This window comes from Taudactylus pleione, unplaced genomic scaffold, assembly GCF_031769625.1.
Source record: "Taudactylus pleione unplaced genomic scaffold, aTauple2 ptg000535l, whole genome shotgun sequence".
Classification (NCBI taxonomy): domain Eukaryota; kingdom Metazoa; phylum Chordata; class Amphibia; order Anura; family Myobatrachidae; genus Taudactylus; species Taudactylus pleione.
The window spans coordinates 5,008,388-5,025,134 of record NW_028284937.1 but is presented as its reverse complement, the minus strand read 5'-3'; the positions used below and the strand labels follow the sequence as shown (position 1 = coordinate 5,025,134).

The window sequence follows — 16,747 nt, the reverse complement described above, 5'->3', positions numbered from 1 at the left end:
TCCAGATTGTTCATTGTACACGACTCCTATTCAGAAGTGACTTACGTGTTACTCATGAAGGCCACATGCATCCTCACGCCAGATGTTCCTTACCACCTCTTTAGGTGCCACAATAGGAACAGTAATATAATGACACAATGAAAGTGATGAGAAGAATTTGGCTAGTTTACAGATTTCCCCTGTTGTCCTAACTCTGGGAAATCTGGTGCCAGCTTGGCTTTTATTCTATGTATATTTCTACCAAATGACAATACACACCATGCAGAAAGTACACTGCTCAGATGGAATAGAGATTATCAGTGCGACTCCTACTTTATTCAATGTCACAATGTACTGAGAGAAGTGTACACACTGTTGGATTTATAGGTTGCTTAGCAAGTTTAAAAAAAACAAGTTGAAACAGAACATTGTGAAATGTATGCGTTTAATGAAAATGTAAGACTCACACTGCAACATACTGTTACAGTCCTCCAAAATTAGCAAAATGAATAGTTACCCCACATCTTCAGGTAAACCATCAGTATAGCTGACCAGCTTGAAATCCCACAACTTTTGCAGTCTTTATATAAAAAATTATGGGGGGGGGGGGGGGGGGAGAAATCATTATAAATGATCATTATATTGCAGTGTTTAAATGACATCTGCATACTCAGTATTCTGTGATTAGCATGTTAGGGTGACAATTGCTAGTGGGAGGATATACTGATCCTTTACATAACATGTAAGTCCCTGAGGTATATGTTGTATGGCACATAAAAAGGTACCCTAACTGGAATACACAATAAAAAATATTACAGGGATGTAGATTGTTAATAAGGCCGTCATCGTTAGTTTGCAAAAATTTCTCCCATGGGTATCCAGATGTTTTTACACTGTGTGGCCTGGTACAGGAACTCTTCACCTGCTCCTTGTTGGGGATCCTCCCAGTCTCTGGTAAGCCCATAGTTCACCCATGTCCGCTTACAGTTCTCAGCAGACGACCACTCCACAAACTTAGATCCCTGTTGAAAGATCAGAGAGTGGTGCAATTTCAGACAACTGTCACCTACATTTTGTAATCTGTTTCCTACACACTGTGGGGGAAGCCGTTTAGTGGGATGGTCCAATATTTCATGAGATCGCAGCCCAGTCACGTGGAAACCAGTGACATCACTGAGGCACTTCATCATGACCAATAGTCATGAGGACCTGTTCCCAGTATACAGATAGGCTGCTTTCACAGGAATGTTTGCCCAGCCCACTAAATGACAGCCTACACAGTACACTGTGTGCAGGTGTTGGGTGCACTTCAATCACAGACCGTTCAGTAATTGCAACCCTGTGCTTCACCTCACATGTCCCCCATCCTGCTGATCACATCAGTAACATATTCTGGTAATGTTTCATCAAAAGACAAATTCTGCTGCTATCTGAGGCAGAAAACACTTACATATGATTTAAAGGCAGAAAACGCTTACATATGATTTATGCCCAGAATCAGGAATGTTCCATATACACGCTAGCCATTGAATGAAGACAGAGGAGTCATGTCTGGCGTGGGGTGGGGTAGTGGGGTATGAAAAGTCCACATTCAGAATGTGGACATGGACTTCAGGTCGACAATTATGATGTCGCCATTCATTAAATGTTGACATGTTGATTTTGTCGACATTTAACATGTCGACACCAGAATGTTTACACAGTTATTTGCTTATTATATCCTAACCCTAAAAAAACCATGGTGAATGTCGAACATGTAGAGGATGTTAACAGTTGAAATTTTTGAATGTCGACCTAAATTCCAGGTCAACATTCTGACCGGATTCCCTGGAGTGAAGGCACAATTGGCAAAAACATGAAAAAGTGGAGAGAGAGTTGGGAGGAGATCATACACTTTATTGGTATGATCCCAAACGGACAATGAAAGGGCCACAACTAGGTGGGTTTTTGAAACACTGGGGATGGCATGGGGGGAGGGGCACTGAACAGAAGAGAGAGAAGGCAGTTTGATAGTGTCCACTTCTACAGAGACCCACACTTTAGATGGAGGGGCTGTATTCCACCGGACACCGGGAAGGCTGTGCTGCTTGATAATCCCTTCTGAAATCTGCAATGTCTAACCTGCCACCTTTGGAAAGATTTGGTAGATTTTTTTTAGATGGATTCTTGGATGTATTTTGGTCTATTACATGCTGAAAGAATTTAAAAGATTGGGGAGGTACCCATATGGGAAAGGCTTGAAGAAGGTATAGAAGCCTGGGAAGGATATACATATTAATATAATGCATCCAACCCAAGAAACAAATAGATCCATTTATATGTACTGTAGATTTTACAGTAATTTTAGGCAACATATCTTTGCCATCTGTTTATTATTCGTCTCTTACTTACGTCCTATGAGTCATGTAGGTACCAATATTTGACACATTTATTGTAGTAGAATGTTATTGAATCAAGATGGGTACAAAACGGTTTGATTCATTGCCACATCCTGACCATATAGTATATAAAGTGATTGCCTAGCTATCTTACCTGCTCAGATCCAAAGTACCACATGGCTTGCACGTCCTGGTGTTCCACTAGATATTTGGCTATGTGGTCACGTCCCCCAGAAAGGATATTCACCACTCCTCCTGGAAGGTCCGATGTGTCAAATACCTTTACAAACATAAAAATGGGTATCTAATACCAATATAGTTTGATAGTAAATGCAGATGTCAGAGGACCATACTGATCATGTATCAGATTTCTAGCTGTAAAAAGGAGAAGATTCATTTATTTTGGGGAAGAGAAGAACATAAACACCCTGATAACTATCAAATGTCTCTGAGAATCTGCTATTGCTATGCTGTGTCTTACTCATATTCATTATATGTTCACTGTGTTAATGCTGTATTTATTGTACTGTATCTATAGAAAATGAACATACCCTGACAAGATCCTGACCTTTTGTCACATTACAGCCCGGAAAATAAAATAAATTAAACCAACCTTTTTTTTCATATTTATTTAAACATTTTGCCATAAAACATTGAACTAATGAAGAAAAAAAAGTTGACAGTTCTGAAAAACTAATAAAAAAAATGAAAATCTAGAATAACAGTGTTGGAAAAGTGATTAGTCCCCTGATTTAATACTTTGTATGGCCACCCTTTGCTGCAATTACAGCCATCATTGGGTCTGGATCTGTCTCTACCAGCTTTCAGCATCTAGATTGGGGAACATCTGCCCGTTCTTCTTGGCAATTGTTCACGTTCAGTCACATTTTCGTGATGAGAGGCAATGGTCTGCTCTCTACTAGTCTATCAGAGATTTTCTATCTGATTAAGGTCATGGCTCTAACTTGACCACTCAAGGACACTCACTCACCGTCCTATCCTTTTCTTTGTGATATGCATAGGGTCGTTTTTGCATTGGAAAGTAAACAAGCTGTCTAGCAGGGGGTGGAGGTTTTTTTCTTTAAGAATTTGGGTGTACAGATGGGTCCTTAAACATTTTTGCTGCAGTCGTGTCAAAAAGCTCCTCTAGGCACACGAGGTGTCGAGACTCTGCTAGCGCCGAGGGTCTTTGTTTGCCGAAAATGTGCCTAAGTCGCAATGCGATGCGACTAGGCCGCACCAGCAGACTATGTTGATTAATTTGATATGTGGCACTTATAGTATAGTATATCTGTGTGCCACTGATGGCGGGTACACAGTGGCAGATATATTGGCCGATCAATTGATCAGCCAATATATATTGTACCCATGGGCCAGTGTGTACCAGTGATATGTCAGTAAACAATGTCATTCACAGACATATCGCATCGGCTGTGTTGCACAGCCGATGCCCAATATATCTGCTGGCTGCCCGTACACTTGCAGCAGAGGCCGCAAGGAGGGGGGGGGGGGGGACACACTCCCCGGCCAGCGGGACCCACGGCCAGATGACAGATGATGGTTGTTCAATGTTTATGAAAAACCATCATCTGCAGATCACTCGATCTGCAGATATATCGGTTTGGTGTGAACCCAGCTTGAGTCTCTGAATCTGTATATGAAGAGCTACAATGTAGTGGCCGCAGCTTTATTAAATCCAAGTTCCGTTGTGCTTCATATACAGGCTCAGGTGCACAGAGATATACAGGTGTCACATATCACATTCATCAGCACAGTCACTTTTTAAAAGGGTTGGAAATAAGGAGAATCCCTTGGTTGATTCCTTAGAGTTTGTAATAAAATCCATAAATAAAGACAGAACCATATTATTGGGATAGGTGAAGGGTGGCAGGAAAGCATGTGACGTAGTTCCATAAGGATTTAAACAATGTGATCTGGTTTTCACATAAATCACCATTGCTGAGACAGGGTACAACATGACATGGGCTACTCATGTCTGGTCTATAAAGAACAAGGTGCTTATAACCTGTTGTGTGCATGTAGTATTTTGTCTATAGAGCAATCTGAGGAACGGAAATGCCCACATTAAAAAATCTGTAGCAGGTAAGGGGTCTTGAAAAATCTTAAACCCTCCTTTGCATTTATACAGATATGCTTGTATGACATAGCAAGTAAGAGGAGCTATGGGGGAATTGCCCAACCTATAAATGTCCTGCCTGGGGAACAATCTGATTGGGGTTATGATCCATAGTTCTAAGTTCTCAGATACACAATTCCGCAAACTGTTTTTCTTTTAATTTATTGCATAATATTACTGTACTGTATGTAACATGATATTATTTTATATATACATTAAGCATTAATTTATTAAAGATCTGTCTGAGTTTTTAATCAAATTCATGTGCCAACTATATATAACCCATACTATGTGTTCCCCCTGCTATGCTGTCCCTAGACCATTAAAGCCTTGTGCTGGTAACAATGTTGAATGTCCCCCCTTGAAAGAATAAGCTGCTGTCTGCCTGATTTGCTGCTGCTACCAGTAGCTTACGCTTTGAGCGCTAGTGCCATTGTGATTACTTTCACTTGCCGGGATAGGCCAGGTAGCCGTCAATGTGAGGGTTTTAAACCCACTTGCAGCTTGGCTTCTCACCCTCTAAATGGCCAGCTATTGCATAGGGTTACTTGGTGGTCAAAATCTCCAGAGGATATTACATTCTGGCCTAAAACTTTCTGATCTAAGTGTAGGAAGCCCAAAGCAATGATGCTGACGAGCTATTTCCAATGCAGCTAGTGACACTATAAACACATGGAACCACCTCTGCCATCTCCATGTGCTCATCTGTAATCTTGTACCATCAATGCACAATAGTTTAAAGAAGCATACTAACAAAAACAAAAACTCTACATATGCGAATTATCACAGTTCCATATAGTGGGCCTGATTCAGCATGGAGCGCTATTGCGATAGCATACGCAGATGGCAGATTGTTGCGTACTACGTAAACGTATGCAGAACAGTGCGCAATTTAGCTTTGCGATCACACTGTGATCGCTCAGGCAGATACAAAGCCATTGCAGATGAAGAGACGGGACGTCAGCGTCTAGGGGTGGTGACGGGGGAGTGGTCGGAGAAACGCAGGCGTGCCTTTCCGTTTGAACGTTGTTGCATGGGCGTGCATAAATTAGCTACTGCGATGGCATAGGCAGCTTAAATGCTCACTGCGTGCGACGAGGTTAGCAAATTGTGGGTAAGGTCAGACCTGTTGTAATTGTGCGTGAGGAGCCGATGTTACTTGAGGTTACCGATGTACACGCAGGATTGCAAGGTATTACGGATGTGCGAAAGCGGTAGTGTGCGTCTTTATCCTGGCTTTGGTCATCTCTGTAATGGCTTTGCGATTGCAGTCATTAGCATATTTTCGCAGCAGACCTGCATGCGTAATCGCAGCCGCGATCGCAATAGCGATCCGCAGTGAATCAGGCCCAGTGTTTTATTTAGTTTAAAGTCTCCAACAGATTCTTTCAGTGAATACTGGTGTCGGCATTCTGGTGATGACATAGTTACTGTAGACCTAATGTATGTAATCCTATGTAACTAAATGCACTACCACTGCGAGAGGTAGGTTCCCTGTTCCAGGAATACAGTTCGTGAATATACCCATTTGAATGAGGCATAAGAAGCTAAGGTGCAGGTCTCCTTTGTGTGATCCATGAGCATTCCCAATTTGACCAAAATGCAATCTACGCCTGTGCCTGGTCTGTACTCCTGCTCACTTACAGTAGATGACAATAATGACTCGCTTTCAACAACAACAACATTGTCTTTTACCTGGTAAAAGTCCAGCGCTGGCAGAGGGAACTTTTCACTAGGGATCATGATCACAACATTTCCACGGACAATTGCTGGGGCAAAGAGGCTGACGAAGCTTAGGAGAGGATTTTCATCTGGACATGCGATTCCTACTACACCGACGGGTTCTCGAATTAGCACCGTGGCTCCATAAAGCAAAGTTTCCTTCAAAAGACACACACACACACCATAAATCCAATTATTTATCATGTAAGCTGCCAGCTTATTTCCTACAGACTCCATTACACAAAAAAGAAAAAAACAACTGCAATGTCTGGAGCTTCTGTTCTGCAATGGATCTAGAAAAAAAACAACATTCTAGAAGGGAGTGGTATGACTAGTTGACATTCAGAAGGTCGACAGTCAATATTGACACTGAAATTTCGACATGTTCTGAACGTCGACAGTCACAATGTCAACATGGACGTTAGGTTGTCAACCAATATGTCGACATACATTTAGGTTGACATGGTTATGTCAACACCAGAATGTTGATACATGGATTTTTGATTATTTTAGCCTATACCCTAAACCTAACCTCTAACTTCATCAACCAACAAAAAACATATGTCGACATTCTTGTATCAACATGTTAAATGTTGACATTCTGAATGTGTCGACATTTTAACCACATTGACCTAATTGTATGTTGACATATTGGTGACAGGGGAGGAATAATAAAAGCATAGACAAAATTGTAGCCCACGACAAAAGTGCTAACCTGTACATTGCCGCCATATTTGTCACAGTATGCTCCCCAATAGAAGAGCCGCTGAACGCTGAGGTCCACTTCTTGCAAGCACTGCTCTTTGGTCTGCCCAGTCAATGTGTTCAACCTTTGGGCCACTTCATCTCTCCTCAGCTCCAGGTTTTCTGCCATGTAGTACACAATCTGGGCTCGGTTATGTGCCGCCCTCTTGCCCCATCTGTCAATATTAAAAATACAAAACCATTAAATGTGCAGTACAGTGTTTTCCAACCACATAAATGCTCAGTACTGTATTTAGAAGGAGTCCAGTCAAGTCTGGATAAAACACATCATGGACTGGTGGCATCCAGCAGACAGCCACAGTAGCCATATAGTCACCTGCGGTATACCAGAATTGCAGAGTGGCAGACTATAGTAGACACAGAACCAATGTGTGAGGGCTGGTGAAACAAGCAGTATAAAACTAGCCGGTTATGGGGAAGATCTGGATTTTTTGAGCACCACAAATCCAATAGAAAAAGTCCCACAATAATAATCTTAAGCAGTGTACACACTAGGTGATATCAATAAGCAATTGAACAATTACGACATCGTAATCATTCAATCGCTCATTAATTGTGCACAAATCGTGCACTATAACGTAGGAAATGCCAAGTGTGCGCACTCCCGCTGGTCGTTTCCGACATCTAGAACATGACGGTCAATCTGCCGATAACGACAGATTGGCCACGTTCAGGGATGAGGGAGGGTTCCTGTACTGAATGACATATCGTTCAATGTAGGCACTACAGGGGATCAGAAATTACTGTACGATTACGATGTCGTACTCGTACTGTCTTTCCTAATCGCCAAGTGTGTACGCAGTTTAGTTGTTAATATAAATGCAGCCCCATTTGGCAAAGAGACCAAATTAGAGATCAATTGGTTAATTTGTTTTATTAAAACTGTAACAGCGTTACTGATTTCTTGAGCTGTTCTATTCTATTTTTTTCCAGTGATTGTACTAGCTACAATATAGACAGCGGCTCAGTGGCTGCAATGGAATAAAATAGCATAGCAAATCCCCTTTTCCTATGTTGCATAATGAATGGTTGCTGGAACATAGCGCCAGGCACACTGCTTACCCCGGAGCTGCCTTGTGTGCTGCCTCTACTGCATTGCGCACGTCCTTTCTGTTGCTATCCGCGACATATGCTGTGACAGTCCCATCAGCTCCACAGACAGGGCGAGAGTACATGCCATCCGGGCGCTTTTGGGCCCCAGCATAATACAGCTTGTAGGTCCTGTCAACACTGAAAGGAAATACAGTATGAAGACCAACAGTCATTTCTACAGAATCATAACCTTTCATGTTAAATCTAGTTTTGTTTAGTTCACTCAGCACTAGGAAAAGTTGGTTGAGAAATCATGGAATTAGTTTTAACTTTGTTACTTACACATTGAATAGAATACAATGATAGTACAACTGAAAAGGAAAACAATATAAGGGGCCCATTCAACTACATGCAAGCTGCCGCCTGAATGACTTCTGCCAGCTGTGCGGGAAGTCTACCCAGCTTGCAGACCATGGAGGTGCAAACAGAAATCTGATACTGTATTTGTGATGCTGCTCATGTGGAAATGAATCTGCCCCTTATATGCATCCCTGCATGAAAAGCAGAATAAGTGCAAATAAAGCAATACATGTTATTACCATTATTAATGTCACTAGTCAGGGGGGTACAAGTTTTGTTGGTGTAGAAAATCTAAGTTGGTGTACTTTAGAAAAAAGGCACCATATATGGTGTAATGGTTAGCATTACTGCCTCACAGCACTGAGGCCGTGGGTCCGATTCCCACCACGGCCGTATATGTGTGGAGTTTGCATATTCTCCCAGTGCTTGCGTGGGTTTCCTCCGGGTACTCCAAAATATACTGGTAGGTTAATTGGCTCCCAACAAAAAAATTAACCCTATTGTGTATGTGCATGTGACAGGGAACATAGGGCCTGATTCAGAGCCGCTCGTAAGCGGCCGCTCGTTCGCTATGAGCGATGTTCGCACAACTGCGCATGCGTATGGGTCGTAATGCGCATGCGCAAACCAATTATTGTGGTCGGAAATCGTGCGCTCGCAAAATAGCGAGGGGCTGCTAATTTGATTGACAGAATGTACCGTTTGTGGGTGGTAACAGGGGAAGGTGCTTGAAAACGGGGGAGTGGAGATCCGAACGCAGGCGTGCCTAACGGTAAAAAAGGTGTTTAATGGGAGTGCATAATTAGTAAAGGAGCGTCATCAATCACGTCACTTGGTTGTCTTTTAGCCTTAACTGCTCGCAGTGATAGCGGTAGGAAAAACCTACCACAAGCACTGCGAGCAGTTCAGATGCCTTTCAATGTACCCGATTAATCTAATAAATACCGGAGATGACGTGTGATGCGAACAGCGAGCGCATTTTTTTTTGTTCTCTCACTCGCACAGAGATAGAGGCGTCAACAAACCGCAATGAGCGAGCGCTCAATTTAAATAGCCGGCCCCTTTTTTGGAACGACCGTCCGCAAACAGCGTACGGCTCTGAATCAGGCCCATAGAGTGTAAGCTCCACTGGGGCAGGGGCTGATGTGAATGGCCAAAATATTTTCTGTAAAGCGCTGCAGAATATGCGCTATATAAATAACTGGGAATAAATAAAGGGTTCTAATATGTATGACTATAACAATTGGTCAATGTCCAATTAACTTTTTGTAAATAGGACCATACAGAGAACAATCTGCAAATGGAAGAAAGGGGTATTTTTGTATTTATTGTTCCATTTCTCTGAGGTTTTAGGAGGGTAGACGGTGACTTATATTTCAACCATAGAGTGCACAGCATTTAAAAATGAACCAACTATGTCTCCACAATTTAACCCCCTTGCTCCTCAAGTTTGTAACAGCACAACAAAAAGAGCTAGGAAAAGAAGCAGACTAGAATAGAGGCAATATAATCCCCCTTTCTCCTTCAGCGGCAGGAGGAGGACACAGATGGTGGGATGTCCTAGAGCAGACCACCCTCAGCAGGAGGGGATGAATGTATAATAATAAGCAGCCACCTTGAGATTCCTCCAAACAAAGGTGGCTTACACAGAAGCTACAACAATGTTCACCAGGTGGTCGCTCCACAATCCTATTCCACCAAGGCTACTTGATGTACAACCTAAAGGCCACCATACATCAGCAATTAATTGCAGCAATTGTGCAATTTGCAATCGATTGAAAAAGGGAAAGATTTTTATACACAAATCGATTGCAAATTGCACAATTGCTGATGTATGGGGGCCTTAAGACTGTCTGAACACACCTGTTGAGATTGCCATCAGCCTAAAAGGAATTGGAACCACAGAATATTCCATTGGAACATTATAGTCCAATGGGTTATTCAATGGGAGAAGGCACTATGGGCCTGATTCAGCATGGATCTAAACTGCAACAGCGGACGCAGGTGGCCTATTGTTGAGTACTGCGCATGTATCGTAGTGCGCGAATGCCTCACTGTGATCGCCGTGACTACGCAAACCCATTGCAGAGTGATTGACAGGAAGTACCGTTTGGGGGGATGTGACAGGGGGTGGTCAGAGAAATGCAGGCGTGCCAGTGCGTTTGAACGCTGTTACAGGGGCGTGCATAAATTAGCCACTACGATGGCATACGCAGCTTGAGTGCTCACTGCGTACAGGAAAGTTAGCAATATACAAGTGAGGTCTGACCTGCTGTAAATGTGCGAGTGGCTCTGATGTACTTCAATGTTACCGATGTTTTGGCTGGATTGCAAATATTACGGATGTGCAAGAGGGGAAGTGGGCATCTGCATGTTGTCTGTGTAAGTGCTTTGTGATTGCACATATTAGCATACTTTCGCAGCAGACCTACTTATGCGATTGCAGCAATCCTTCCTGAATCAAGCCCCATATTCCCTCCCATGGTATGCTATCCAGGGCAACAGGCCACATAGGATTTACAGACCTATGAAGGAGCATGTCTTTCATGCTTACAGTGTAGTCCTAATAACAGGTCAGCAATCTGTATTTGCTTTCGAAAAAAGTTTAGTGATGAAGAGATATTTGGTAATCCCAGTAAGTGACGTCAGACATAGTCAACCAATGTCAGCAGACTGTGCCTCGAACTTCTGCATATTATCTTGTAGATCTTCGACCATTTCAGAGTTCTAAGGAACCTGCAGTGTAATATCCCTCCAATAATAGTAGGACAATGAGATGGTAAACTACAAGCAACCTTTTATTATTATTATTATCCTTTATTTATATGGCGCCACAAGTGTTCCGCAGCGCCTTACATAGTACATAGAACTAATAGGTGAACAAGAAACAAGTAACTTACAGTACATTACAGTGCAGGACAAGGACACGACTTATATACATTGCTAAAATAGTGATTAAAGCACTCACAATAAGCTGCCGGGAGTTGGCAGTCCCCTGTTAGGTGCCCTAATGGGGAGTAGAGAGTAGAAGAAAATGTAAAGAGAAGCACATGAGGGAAGAGGTCCCTGCTCGTGAGAGCTTACATTCTAAGGGGAGGGGCAGACAGACAGGCGTGACACAGAAGGGGAAGATAGGGAGGAAAGAGCATGAGCATTTGGTTTTCTTTTGGCAAAGAAAATCAAACTTTCTAGCACCACTAAGTCATGCAAAGCGGTCAATGACAGGGATAGAAAATCGGATTATGGTACTTACCGATAAATCCCTTTCTCCGATTCCAGAGGGGACGCTGGAGTATATATACTGGTGTATAGACGGGTGAGGAGTGGAGCATGGCACTTTAAAAACACATTAGAATTAAAGTTGGCTCCTCCCCTTTATACCCTACTTGAACTCAGTTAAGATAAACCAAGCCCAAGCGGAGACGGAGAACAGAGAAAACAGAGGAAGGAGGGAAGAGTAGAAAGAGGAACCAACTAAGAAATAGTCCAAGGACCGAAAGAGCGAACAAAAACTATAACAAAACAAAAACCTGCAGACAACTAATATGCAGCTGTTAACTCTCCAAAGAACACTGCAGTAAGACCAGTGTTCCCTATGGAAGCGGAGAAAGGGATTTATCGGTAAGTACCAAAATCCAGTTTTTTCTTTCATCCACTAGGGGACACTGGAGTATTTACAATGGGGGGACATCCCAAACAAAGCTGACCTCCCGGGTGGGAAGGTGCCGAGACCTGTAGAACCCCAAGTCCAAATCCGGAGACAATGGTCGCAAAGGAAGCAACACTGTAGAACGTAACATACCTACAGCATGAACTGTGGACTGAATAGCCGCACAGCAAAAGGTGAGAAGCAGAAACTCCAGGCCTGGCATCACATAAGGTTCCCACCAAACGCAGAGAATGAGCAGAGTTATAACGAGGGGAAAACCCAACCCTTGGCTACAGAAGCCCCAACTGAGAACCAGTAGGCTACCTTGAGAGTTCAGGTTTTGTGCATTGTACGTTTTGTGCCAGCACAGAATTGCTCCCCTGACAGCTGTAAGAACATTTTTGCAGGGGGTTCTCCGACTGCAACCTCCGTTTGTCCCATCGGTAGCTCTATGGGATTTATCCCTGGTTCTCAGGGCACTGTAAGCTCCCCCCTTTGAACCCTTTGATAGGGTGGACTTAAGATGGTTGACAGCGAAGACACTTTTTCTCCTCAGCTCGCAGAGTTTCTGACTTGGCAGCACTGTCATGTCGCTCTCCATATTTGATTTTGCATCAAAATAGAGCTGTGCTTCGTACTAGGGCGGGTTACCTTCCAAATGTGGCATCCCGTTTCCATATGAATGAAAAAATTGTAGTCTCGGCATTTCAGTCTTCAAACCTTTCTACAGGTGAAGCTTCCCTGGATGTGGTTCGAGCCCTTCCTATCTACGTGGATCGTACCAACTCCATCAGGAAGTCAGATTTGCTCTTTGTGTTATATGGATTTCACAAACGAGGCTGGCCAGCAAACAAACACACTTTGGCTCGCTGGCTGCGTACGACTATTTCTCAGGTCTATATACAGCTGATCTCCCTGTTCCTAACAAGGTGACAGCACATTCTACTCTGTCGGGCCGTCGTGAGCTGTAAGACATGGCGCCTCGGCTGAACAGCTGTGCAAGGCAGCCACTTGGTCTTCCGTCCATACTTTTATCAATTTCTATGCATTTGATACTTTTGCCTCCCAGGATGCTTCCTTTGGGCGGCGGATTCTCCTCTCCTGTGGACCCTGAAGAAGAAAATCAGAGTTATGGTATAACATACCTCAGTTAACGGTTTTTCTTTGAGGTCCATAGGGTCCACAGGGCACCCACCCTGACGCACCTGGCCTCAGATGGGATCTGTTCTTTGCCTTTTTCTATCACCGATTTCCTCTACGTATTTTGAGAGTGTTTCTTGGATACATTGTACTTCCTTCTCTTGCTGTTTACAAACTGAATGCCTGTGGCTGGAGGTGGGGTATATAGGGAGGACCAGTGCATGCTGGGAGCTTTAAACCTGTAGCTGTTTGGTGCAATGGATCTCTCCAACTACATACCCCAAGGAAGATCCTGTGGACCCTATGGACCCTGAAGAAGATAAAATGGATTAATGTGGAAGGCAAGGACAACCTTTGGGCCAAACACCCGCTGGCGTGAGAAGCTTAGACCGACCATCATGGAAAAACTGAGGAGCGAGATCGACAAGATAGAGCACCAACCTCTGACACCCACCAATCTGAGGCATAAGCCAACACTAGAAGTGACCTCCAGGACAATAGCGGATAGGTACCGAGACTATGGGTTCAAACACATTCTGGTTGAAGAAAAACCAATACCAAGTGTAAGATCACATGGGGTCTGGCACCCAAGGGACTAGGGGGGTCATTCAGACCCGGTAGTTAGCGCCGATGCGCTCGGACCGGGTCGATGGCCCCCCACAGAGCATGCGCACGAAGGTGCCAGCGCCGTCGTGCGCATGCGTGAGACCCGCTACGACCAACAGCGCCGGTCGTTGCGGGTCTCGATCCAAAGGGGACGAGCTGTCGATGTTGATTGATAGCTAGCCCCGTTTGGAAGGCGGGCCGGGGGGGTGACAGCCCAAACGGAGGCGTTCCCATGGGAACGCCTACCGTTTGGGGGAGGCCCCACTGACATCACTAGTGATGTCAGTGGAGAGCTTCCGGCTCTAACAGAGCCAGAAGCTCTCCGGGGCTTACGACAAGTGAGACCCTACCCTAGAGTCTTGTCGTAAGCCCCATCACCCTAGCAGTCGTTAGAGCTGTGGGTGTTAACCCACAGCCTAACGACCGCAACAGAGGCGGGCGGTCAGGATGCAAGTGGCCGCCCAGTTTCTGAGCGACCGCTTGCATCCTCCGACCGCCTCTGAATGAGGCCCTAGGTCCTAAAACACCCTGCAGGAAGGTTTTAAACCTTGTAGCAGGATCAACTGATGCTAAAATAAGATGGATAAGGGAGCAACCTGCACCTTGAGCGAGTCCAGAATTCACTCTTGTCTGAAGAACAGAAGAAGACGGAACAGCCGAAAAGGAGGTAGTTGAGAAATCACAGCCATCACAACAAGCGACATTAAAACCTCCAAACGCAATGCTAGTGTGCAGCCAACGCATGTTGCATGACCCAAAGCATAAAAGAACAACAACTTTCGGGATATTGTTGCTCTGCCCGAACACAGCGTTAAAGGCCACACCTGGAAATGGACGAGGTAATGTGGAAGAATTTCCAACCAGCAAGGTAACAATCGCAGGGCTTCTGCGAGAAGTTGCAGAAGACTAGAATGCCAAGCTCTGCTAAGCCAAACCGGAGCCCTCAAGAGGACTGCAGTGGACATACAGGAGATGCGCTGGAGAATCCAGGAACACCGGACACGTAGGAGAGTTTACTCTATCGAGGCAGACGTCTGCTGAATACATGCAGTAAGATTCTGCCCCCTAAACAGCATCTGCCGAGTCTAAGGGAAATTCCTTTAGAGAGCAACTGAGGCATATTACAGTGGACCAATTGGAATACACCAGCTAGGAACACAAGCCAATAACAATGGTTATAGGACGAAGTAGGCACGCAAAAGCTCCTCACCAAGGACCATCAAACTCTTGTATAGGAGAAACTAAAAAGGGAACTAGGAGGCAATGTAAACAGCCGATACAGCAAACTTCACCAGTACACCAGTAAATATGTTTACAGCACCTGACCAAGGAGGGACTCTAGAAAGTAAAAAGAAACCGTCAAGGTCTAAAAGCAACAAGGACGGGTAGTTATATGACATGCCCTAAAGGTGTCATATAGAGCAGGTAGAAATCCAGGAAACCTAAACAAACCCCTTCTGCCTAGCAAACTCCTGTTGCACAGCAGACCAGACTACAGAAGGAACATGGAAAAAGGGCCTCAGGAAGCTGCTTCCTGCCAAGGGGAATGTTAGATTGTACATTCCTTCGGGCAGTGGCTCAGGGGTGATACTCGATTCCACGAGTGTAGCGTCCGGGGAGCCGGACACTAAGGCCCTGCTCCACTGAGTCAGCCCACATCAATAAGCTATACTACAGAAATAGACCAGTGTGGTTAGACCTCACGTGGGGTCCAACCAGGGCTGGCACATTGTTGCAGGCATGGCAGGAAGATGCGGCACCTTCCCCATTAAAATATGAGTCTTCCTAAGGGAGATTCAAACTCATAACCTTGTGCATAAGGCTATGCAGCGTTAGCCCATTTCGTCATTGCAGCCAAGTTTGCCAGTGTTGCTGCCCTGCCACTCATCATAGTGTATGACAGGCAGGCTGAGGCAGTGTGAAAAGGAGAATTGCAGGGGGAAATCACCGTGAGATGCCTATGTCAACCTAACGGGCTTATGCAGTGTACCTGGCAAAGGAAACTAAAAAGGTCCTGTGGTAGGAGTGTCCAGCTAAGAATGGGTGGAGTAAGCCACTACCTGCCCCCGACCAGGAGCTGCCTGGTTACCTTGTAGATGAACTGACCCATTTTGATTGCTTCAGACACAAGCACCTTCAGGCAGGTAGAGTACCAAAGTCTTGCCGTAGTAGGTCCGAGACCCTACGCTCTACTGCCTTGGTCTTTGGACTGGAGCTGCTTCAGTAGATGTGCCCTGTGTAAGAAAACTAACAGAGGTGTTAGTGCAAAACCAACAGAGGTGTCAGAGGAGACATGTATAGTTATACTAATAATCACATTCTGTGTGTCACAGAATAACAACAACGCACAGAATTAAAAGGATCCTTATCCACTCACATGTAGTGGCGTTATGAGGGCGGTGCAGGGCGCACCAGGGTGTCACACCAAATGCCGGCTCCTCTACAGTAACAGGAGCCGGGTGCTGCAGTGTGTCACGGAAAATAAAAAGGACTTTTTCTTAGTTGCTTCCTTTCTACTCTTCTTCCTCCTTGGTGTACGTTGACAGAGAAAAAGGAGAGAAGTTTGTCCCTCATTCAGAGCCGCTCGTTAGCGGCAGTACGCTCGTTCCGAGCGATGTTTGCACATCTGCGCATGCGTACGCTTTTTAGTACGCATGCGCGAACCAGTCAGTGCGGCCGAAAATCGTTTGTACGCTATATAGCGAGTGCCTGCTATTTTGAGTGACAGAATGAGGCGTATGTGGGTGGTAACAGGGGAAGGTGCTTGAAAATGGGGAGTGGAGATCCGAACGCAGGCGTGCTTAAAGGTCAAAACGGGCGTTTTATGGGTGTGTATATTTAAAACAGCAGCGTCAATGACCACGTCACTGGGTTATTTTAGAGCCAGAACTGCTCGCAAATTTGTGGTAGCAAACACCAACCACAAGAATAGCGAGCAGTTCATACGCTGGTCGATGTAATCGATTAATCTAATAAATA

At 44.6% G+C, this 16,747-nt stretch overlaps 1 protein-coding gene across 1 annotated transcript in view; it reads right to left on the bottom strand.

Annotated features, from left to right (window-relative positions):
• Window positions 1-405: 405 nt before the first annotated feature.
• Window positions 406-16,747, bottom strand: part of ALDH16A1 (aldehyde dehydrogenase 16 family member A1) — a 51,107-nt gene continuing 34,765 nt past the window's right edge. Inside the window, exons 13-17 of the mRNA XM_088450924.1 lie at window positions 8,044-8,211; window positions 6,932-7,136; window positions 6,190-6,375; window positions 2,512-2,637; window positions 406-1,001 (exon numbers count right to left, since the gene is read on the bottom strand). Coding sequence (XP_088307050.1) covers window positions 828-1,001; window positions 2,512-2,637; window positions 6,190-6,375; window positions 6,932-7,136; window positions 8,044-8,211 — 859 coding nt within the window. The 3' untranslated portion in view covers window positions 406-827. The remainder of the gene's footprint in view (window positions 1,002-2,511; window positions 2,638-6,189; window positions 6,376-6,931; window positions 7,137-8,043; window positions 8,212-16,747) is intronic.